The sequence below is a fragment of the Dama dama genome, chromosome 8, assembly GCF_033118175.1.
Source record: "Dama dama isolate Ldn47 chromosome 8, ASM3311817v1, whole genome shotgun sequence".
In the NCBI taxonomy this organism is placed as follows: domain Eukaryota; kingdom Metazoa; phylum Chordata; class Mammalia; order Artiodactyla; family Cervidae; genus Dama; species Dama dama.
In genome coordinates this window covers 54,158,341-54,167,325 of record NC_083688.1, presented here as the reverse complement: position 1 = coordinate 54,167,325, position 8,985 = coordinate 54,158,341, and the positions used below count along the sequence as shown (strand labels likewise).

The 8,985-nt window shown below is 37.5% G+C and overlaps 1 protein-coding gene across 4 annotated transcripts in view; it reads right to left on the bottom strand.

Annotated features, from left to right (window-relative positions):
- Positions 1–602: 602 nt before the first annotated feature.
- STAT4 (signal transducer and activator of transcription 4) overlaps positions 603–8,985 on the bottom strand; it is a 98,977-nt gene continuing 90,594 nt past the window's right edge. For all 4 annotated transcript variants that reach the window (XM_061149122.1, XM_061149119.1, XM_061149118.1 and 1 more), the window contains 7 exons: positions 6,774–6,823; positions 6,445–6,539; positions 5,205–5,341; positions 4,680–4,871; positions 2,954–3,020; positions 1,930–2,038; positions 603–884 (listed from right to left, as the gene is read on the bottom strand). In XM_061149122.1, coding sequence (XP_061005105.1) covers positions 858–884; positions 1,930–2,038; positions 2,954–3,020; positions 4,680–4,871; positions 5,205–5,341; positions 6,445–6,539; positions 6,774–6,823 — 677 coding nt within the window. In that variant the 3' untranslated portion in view covers positions 603–857. The remainder of the gene's footprint in view (positions 885–1,929; positions 2,039–2,953; positions 3,021–4,679; positions 4,872–5,204; positions 5,342–6,444; positions 6,540–6,773; positions 6,824–8,985) is intronic.

The following is an 8,985-nucleotide window of genomic DNA, read 5'->3' as shown; positions in this document are numbered from 1 at the left end:
CACCCTAAATTCCTTCCTCCAGGTTCAAGTTGGATTCATGAGACCAGAGACTATTAGAGCTGGAAAGGACCATAGCCTACCTAGTCCAACCTCTTCTAGAGGTGAAGAACATACAACCCAGCGATCAAATCACTCAACTAAGGCCAGTGTTGTTATTTTCCTCTTGGTCTTCATTTCATGGGAGTTTTACCCATGCATCTGCTTTCGGTGTAATTTGTCTGAGATTTGCCACCAGGAATGACTCTGGATCCCTCCCCCTAACAGAAGAGGTGTCCCTTGCAGTGATGCCAGCAGCTGTGAATCCTGAAGCTGGAACAGTGCTGACACGGCAACCAAGAGGCTTCCTAATTCACCTGGGAATTGCTGCTGTTAATTCCCTGTTGTTGCTTCCGTCTTGTATCCAGCATGATGACTCTTATTTGCTAGAACTCAAGACACTTTCTTATTCAGAGTTTCCATCAAGCCTTCCTGCTGGTTTTTGAGTAATGTGTATGTGACTTTGTTAGTTTTCACCTATTGTGCAATCTTTACACGCAAAGCTTCTAGAGTCAAAATCATAAGTAACACAACAGAAACAAACCCAGAAATGAAGCACATACAAATGAGTCTTTCATTACTATTATATTAACACTGGTTTCTTAAAGTGTTTTATCTCACAAGTTTATTAGAAGCTTGGATCTCTAGCATTTCAATGACATTCCCATTTGGGGGTGTCATAAGAATGAGAAGAAAGCTTCATATTTAATCATTTCTTGGTATATACAAAGCTGAAGAAACCAGATGTGATTGTTGGCAAAGATCAGTCTTTAAAACTTTTTCATTTGCTTCCTTCTTTTGAGTGTCAAGAGTTTATCTTGTCATTCAGCAGAATAGGGAGACTTCATCTAAAATTGAAAAATGAAAATAACCTTTGAGCAAACTATTGTTTTGCAAACAAGTCACCATTTCTTAGGTAAACATTCTCTTGTCTACTAAATACATACTTTTCTTCATAATCTTTCTACCAATTAACTACAGTACTTGCAAAAGTAACTGAGGTTGGTCAATTTAAAATAAAAGGCACTTTTTAAATAAATAAAAACTATTTTAAGAAGCCCTATTCATCCCACAAAAACATAATGAAGTGGTGAGTGTAAAATGTAACAAAAGTTCTCTTATAACGAAATGATTTAAGTACAACTAACACTGGAGAGTAAGTTTTTCATCCCTGGAAATCTTCAAGAGAAAAACTAAACACCACTTGATTTATAGCCAGATATAAATTTCTTGGGGCTCATGGTCTCCCCAAGACACTATTATTCTGATGTACATGCATTCTCATGTAACTGAAGTTCTGAACTGCTCGGCAATATTGGGGAACAATAATAGACTGCACCCTAGAGCACATAGTTGCATTTAATACTATGATTTAGTTCTCAAAAAAGCATTATTATGCTGATATTGATTGTTGTTCATATACTACTTGAAGAAGCTCCCAGGACAGGACAAATGAGGCAAGTAACAATCAAGAAAAATTGGCATTTTTGGTGCATGAACTGCTAACATAAATATTATACTAGACTTACATATCTAATGACTGATATGTGTTATCTGCTAAAGGGGGGACATTGGTGGGGACTGCTGGGGCTGATGGTGAAAGTAGGGATGAAGTGTACTTAGGTAGGGAGGTATACAGGGATATTTTGCCTTTGGGCAGCTTTTGATGGAAGACCTTAAAGCAGTTCAGGTCAGCATAGGTGTCTGCTTTCAGTGCTCACCATAAGAGCAACACACAGGACCATATAGACATCCATTGTATTAGGCTCATGGATTTGTTCCAACAAATGTGTTTTCTCACCTCCCAGGCAGATCTTCACCCCCTTTAACACACACACCACCCTCACTTCCAGAGAAATGCCCTTGACAGCAGTGGAAAGAAAGGGAACATACTGCAGTTTCGATTGTTGTGGGACTCAGGTTTTCTCTCAGCACCGCATATACACTCGGCGACATGGGAAGGAGGTCTGATGGAGAATGCGGCTCTGTAGAATCACTTCGGCTTGAAGAGGTAACAGAGTAAATATTGAAGAGGATTAAACATAATAGCTTGTGGTGACTTACTGTGTTAGCAACTGTTAGGGCCCAGGGGAAGCCACCCCAAAATGTGCCTCAGTGGCATATTGGTTATTTTTAATTAAATGACTTAAGTTACTTAAAAAAGATCCAAAGTAGGAGGGACACTCAGATCCCTGTCTCTGCCTCCCTGAAAGCAGGAACTAAGTCTCTTCTGTGAGAGGTGCCCTTCTAGTTCTAGAGGTAGAAGAACATCCTTTTTGCTAGAGATAGGGGATTCATTTGAGGCTGAGACGCCTGTACAAGCCTGAACCTTGTTACTTCTTTAATACCCCAGACCCAAACTCTGTTTAGATTCTTTACTACTTAAGCACCCAAAGCCTAAATATTTTGTCCTGTCAATTCCTCCCAAAGTTATTGATTTTTTTGGTGTGCAAAAAGTATAAAAGCTGCCTGCTTTGGCCACTTCTTAAGTCCCATTTCTATGAGAATTCTATGAACATCAATTAAAATTTTTTCCTTTTTCCTATTAATCTACCTTGTATCAATTTTATTATTAGTCCAGTCACGAGAACTTGAGGTGGTAATTTCTACCTCCCCAAAAGAACTCTTTTTAGGGTTTCTTCTATTTGTGACAGAGATTATTGAATTTCAAATAATTCATCATTTGAAATCAGAGTACTCAGCCCACTATGGAATAAATGGCATATTAAAGGGCAACTTTAGAATTCCTTCAAGACGGACTGTGGTGTATCCTAAAGACTTATGGGTTAAAGAAAATGGGACATCAAGCATTAAAATGCTTTATTCTCAGTTATATGTGTGCTGTTTTACCCTTAAGTTTCCAGCTTTTTTGATAAGTTCAATAATAATTATCTTATATGTGGCTAAGATTACTTACATTGTTGAGATGGGGATAAAAACAGAAGGCACATAACCTTTGTCTCCCTTTTCTGTTGGTCTTGAAACTGGAAAAGAAAGGCATGTTGGGGGAAAATATTATTATTGATAAAATTATAAATCTACAAAAGGATAAGTAATGCTAAAAGGAAGAGAGATAATATAATTGTTTAGTGATTCACAACATTTTTTAGTTGAATAGATGAAATGACATTTCAAATGAGCATAAAATGTACAAGAAGAGAAAAACATATCTCTTGGCAGGACTGATCTAACTTTACATATTAATGGTCTGAAATGAGTGAGCAAAATTGGGAATCAACTATATTACCTGTCCACCATGTAGTATTTAAGTTTAATTATAAGGACAGATTTATTCGTGGATTGGGGATTTATAGCAATGCAGTTCTTTTCATTAAAACTGACACCAATTATAATATTATAATGACACAAAGTTTTGAAGCACAGACTTCAGTGTTAAAAGTACAATATTACTGCATTGTAGTAGCAGTAATATTGTATGCAATCCTTACCCTCAAATTTCTCTGGTTTACTCCACTGATCCAGTTGTAAGGACCAACTGTAATTTTTCAGGTGTAATCTGTTGCATTGACATTTATTATTTCATTTGATCAGATATAGAAACAAAAGCCTCAAGGTTTTTGTGGTGGCTGTTGTCTTTTGCTTGTTTCAGAAGGGGATGAAGGAGGGTGGCAGCAAGTCACTGCTGTGAGTGACAACTGTACCATATTCCTCAAGATGATGCTCATACATTAAGTTGCTGTGGATGACTGTTTTAACAGATTGCATATACTTCTGGGCTTCCCTGGTGGCTCAGGCAGTAAAGAAACTGCCTGCAATGCAGGAGACCCAGGTTTGTAACCTGGGTCTGGAAGATCCCCTGTTGAAGTGGCTACCCACTGCAGTATTCTTGCCTGGAGAATTCCATGGACAGAGGAGCCTGACGGGCTACAGTCCACGTGGTCACAAAGAGTCAGACATGACTGAGTGACTAACACGTTCAAACGTTCACATATATACTTCATTTAAAGAAACAGAATGGTAAACATATTACAATTATATTGCTATTTCACAAATGTTCTTTTCACGTATTCAACAAATATTTACCAAATGCCTATTTTGTCCAGGTATCATTTTCAGCCCTTTAGATACAATCAGGAAAGGCAGGCATGTCAAGACTTGTTATTGATAGGCTGGAAGGTGGGGATAAAGCATAAAGACCCCCTTGTCCCCTCCTTGGCAAAGGAACAATAGTCTCCGAGTTGTGAGACTACAGTAAGTAAAAAATACAAAGCTCATCAACTCTGAGCTTCTTTTGTAAGAAAGAAAAACATCCTTGCCTGACTCTTAACAGCTTTCTAATCATTACTTCTTTCTCTTTTTCTCCCTAGGCATAGAGGTGAAATTGGTGCCACTCCTACTTTAGAAGGGAGAAAAATGAACCAGTAGGTGGCTGAGAAGCGCCCATAGCCATGGTGAAGTCTAGCTGCTGATCACTAACTGCTTTGCTAGCTGGACAGTTCCTGTTGTTCTTTTCAGGAACTGCTTACACACTACTTCATTTCTAAGGCTTTGACCTCCACATGCCCCTTAGATCTTATAATGATCAACGTCAACATAAAGAGAGGAACTTCATTTACTTTACTCCAATCTGAGATTATTTTCCAAAATCTTAAGAAGAAAAAGCAAAATGGCAAGACCCTAACCTTCGCATGGCTGGGAGCTGTAGTGTTTACCGAAGGCTTTGTCTTTGGGAATGTCAGGATAGAGGTACTTCAGAGGGTTTTCGGGAATGTTTTCAGCCATAATAACCTTGTAGTCTCGAAGGATGTCAGCAAACGGCAGAGCAGACAGCCGGCCTTTGTTGTAAGGTTCCACAGAATGGAATCTCACTTCTCCTGGAAAAAGAGAAAACAGAGGGAATATTCAGGATCCTGCAGGCATTCTTTGTGGCCATTTTTCCAGCCTACATTCTCTTCATGTCACTGGTTAGAAAACGAGGCCAGCCCTTCTCTGCCTATGTAGAGTACAGATGGCCACATGAGAGAGGACATCCATATAGGCTGTGAGAAAGTCATGCTACGTTCTTCTGGAACAACCGTCACAACTAATATGCAAACCCACTGAACACATGAGAAATAGAACAACAGGCCACACACTTCTGAAGATGGAAAGACCAATAACCAAACTCAATGCCAATTTCACCTGAATAAATAATAGTGAGCATGTACCGTTTTCAGAATGGTCCACCCAGGTGAAAGTTATTCCTCCAAGGTGGCTTTCACTGAATCTTAACAAAAAGGTCCCAGGCATTTTATCCTTTAGTAAGAGTCGTTCCTTTTCTTTGCTAACAAAGCCCATGATGTACCTACAAATAGAACATGGCATAGTTTCATCAGATCAAAGACTATAATTTATTGCATTCACAAAGAACACACCTGACTTTGATATAATCAAAAGTGAATAATGCCTAAAATATTCTTATACAGATTAAATATCAATATGTGATGAAGAATGTAAGAAACTGCAACTGTTTTCCATTCTATGACACTAAATATGCTTACAAAGGAAAGAAAAGAAAAAGTGACTACTATAAACAAAGAAGCTATAACAGTGGAGTGCATGCATCTTTTGAAGTTAGAGTTTTTGTCTTTTCTGAATATAAGCCCAGGAGTAGGAATGTTGGATCACAAGGCAGCTCTATTTTTATTTTTTAAAGAAATCTCTGTACTGTTCTCCATAGTGGTTGCACCAATTTACAATCCCACCAACACTGTGCAAGGGTTCCCATTTCTCCACACCCTCTCCTATATTTTATTATTTCTGTTCATAGTAGCACTATGTACAACAGTCAAGATATGAAAGCAACATAAGTGTCCATCAACAGACAACTGGCTTAAGAAGATGTAGTATAATATATATATTATACATATAAAACATATATATGATATATATACATACAATGCAATCATAACAATAAAAAAATGAAATATCGCCATTTGCAGCAACATGGATAGATCTAGAGAATATCATACTCAGTGAAGTAAGTCAGACAAACACAAATATTATGTGATATCACATATGTGCAATCTAAAAAATAATATAAATGAATTTATTTACAAAACAGAAATAGACTCACAGACATAGAACACAAACTTACGGTTATCAAAGGAGGAAGTGGGGTGAGGGGAAGGGTAAACTAGGACCTACGTTGGGAGTAACATATATACACTACTGTGTGTGAAAGAGACAACCAACAAAGACCTACTGTACAGCACATAATAACATATAAGGGAAAATAATCTAAAAAGGAATATATATGTACAACTGAATCACTGTGCTATACACCTGAAACTAACATGATGTAAATCAAGTACACTGCAATTTTTAAAAAACTGACAGTATAAAAATAAGAACTGAATGAATTCAAAATGGAAAATATAATCCTCCATATTATTCCATGGAACTTACCCATCAATCCAAAGGGGAAGAATGTGTTTCTTAATTAGGTCTAAAATTGCTTCAAGCCAGGTCCAAAAGGTAAATGATTTACCAGGCAAGTGTTCCTATTGGAATAAACAAACATGTTAGGACAATAATTGTGTCAGTAGTATTGTTGGTATGATAGTTCAAGATGCTTTTTCCAGTGAAATACTTATTTTAAATAAGAAAACACTTTAGAGATTCTTCCTAAAATAGCCCTATCAAAGAAACCCTCAAAATCTCAAATTATGATAATGGAGGCTTAAAAAGGAACACTAAAAAAAATCTAAATGATGCTATCCTTTCCCCATTTGTACCTTGCAGAACTTGGCCCAGGTGAGATGACCATCATTGTAGCTAGACTGGACTAAAATGAAAGAAAAGAAATGAGATTGACATTTTTATTAAACAATTAGACTCTTCAATTTGGTGCTTAATTTGGATTGCCCTCCCCCAAGCATTTCCTAAGCACCTGCTATGGGTTTACAGTATATTTAATGCTAGAAACAGTAAAAATAAGATGTCATGAAAATTTTTATCCAGGAAAGAATTCTTTCCAATGGAGGAGCTAAAGATAGCCTTAGGAAGTGGGTGGGTGTCTAGAACCAGGCCTCCATGAATGGATAGGATATAAATTGTCAAAGAAGGAAGAGGCCACTCCAGTAGCAAGAATAATGTAGGTTGAGGCATAGTGGATATGAACAAAGCTTATATATGAGGCCATAAGAGCAGCCTAATGTTGGTAAATAAACATTATAATATAAATCTGTGAAAGCCACATTGCCAAGAGTCTTGAATATTATCATGAAAAGAATGAATTAGAGATCCATTTAGCAATAAGGAACCATCACTGAATGTTCCAATCCAGAGCAATGAAAAAAGAATTTCTGTCTAAAATTTCAGGAAATTATAAGAATAATTTGATGAAGATCTGAAAAAATATGGCTGCTATTTATACAACATATTTAAAAACCTTATTCACTCATTAACAAATATTTATTGAATGCCTACTATTGTGCTTTATGAATTAAATAAGGACAAAAAACAATATTTACATTAAGTAAATTTTGTAATATTCCCAATTTATTTAAACATCAAGTGCTCAGATAGTAGATCCAAGGGCAACTCGGCATCCCTTTTAAGTCAAGTTTAACCAAATTACACATGACTCACTCAGTTCAGTTCAGTCGCTCAGTCATGTACGACTCTTTGCGACCCCATGAACTGCAAGCACGCCAGGCCTCCCTATCCATCACCAACTCCCGGAGTTTACTCAAACCCATGTCTATCGAGTCAGTGATGCGATCCAACCATCTCATCCTCTGTCATCCCCTTCTCCTCCTGCCCCCAATCCCTCCCAGCATCAGGGCTTTTTCCAATGAGTCAACTCTTCACATGAGGTGGCCAAAGTACTGGAGTTTCAGCTTCAGCATCAGTCCTTCCAATGAACACCCAGGACTGATCTCCTTTAAGATGGACTGGTTGGATCTCCTTGCAGTCCAAGGGACTCTCAAGAGTCTTCTCCTACACTATAGTTCAAAAGCATCAATTTTTTGGTGCTCAGCTTTCTTCATAGTCCAACTCTCATATCTAATACATCTTTGGTTGTACTTTAACTAGAAATGTATACAAATTCAATTTTAACTCTTTTTTTGGTGCTAAATGTGTTCACCCTAGATTTGTCAAAACATACATATCTTCTAAAATTCTTTTAGAAAAAACTTACACTGTAGTCAGTATATGGAGTACCAATGACTATTTTGCAAACTTTAGAAATAGCAGTCAAAACTGAAATTTTCCTGCTATTAATAATTAACTATGACCAGGCACTTCCCTGGTGGCTCAGATGTTAAAGAATCTGCCTGCAATGCAGGAGACCCAGAGTTCCATCCCTGGGTTGGGAAGGTCCCCTGGAGAAGGAAATGGCTACCCATTCCAGTATTCTTGCCTGGGGAATTCCACAAATAGAGGATACAGTCCATGGGATCCCAAAGAGTCAGACACGACTCAGTGACTACCGCTTCACTTCCACTTTGGGTAGTTTTTTAAAATTCAAATAAATTTCCTGACCCTGGGATCAGCTGTTTTCCAGTTGGTTAATAACCACTCTAATATTAATATGAAAGATCAAGGCACCATTAAGGCTTCACAGTACATTCAGTGGAAATGGCATAAGAACACCCTAGAGACTGGAGTGCCAAGTAGAAAGGAAGGTACTTTAGAACTGGACAGTCCTGGCCTGCATCTTGTCTTTGCTACATACTAGCTGTGGCAAGTCATTTAACCTCTGAACTTAGGTATCCTCATGTATAGAATGGATAGAATTAAAAAAAATAGAATAATGAGTTATCCTCAATATTCTGCCTTACGGAATTTCTGTGAGAAGGAAAATGTAGCATTTAGCCCTATATCCAGCAATATAGTAGGCACTCAATAAATTGTGGTAAGCATTATTATTATTAATAGTAATATCACCCTCATTCTCTAAAACTCTTGAGTACCAGAAACAGGGGCAAGTCCTCCATATAC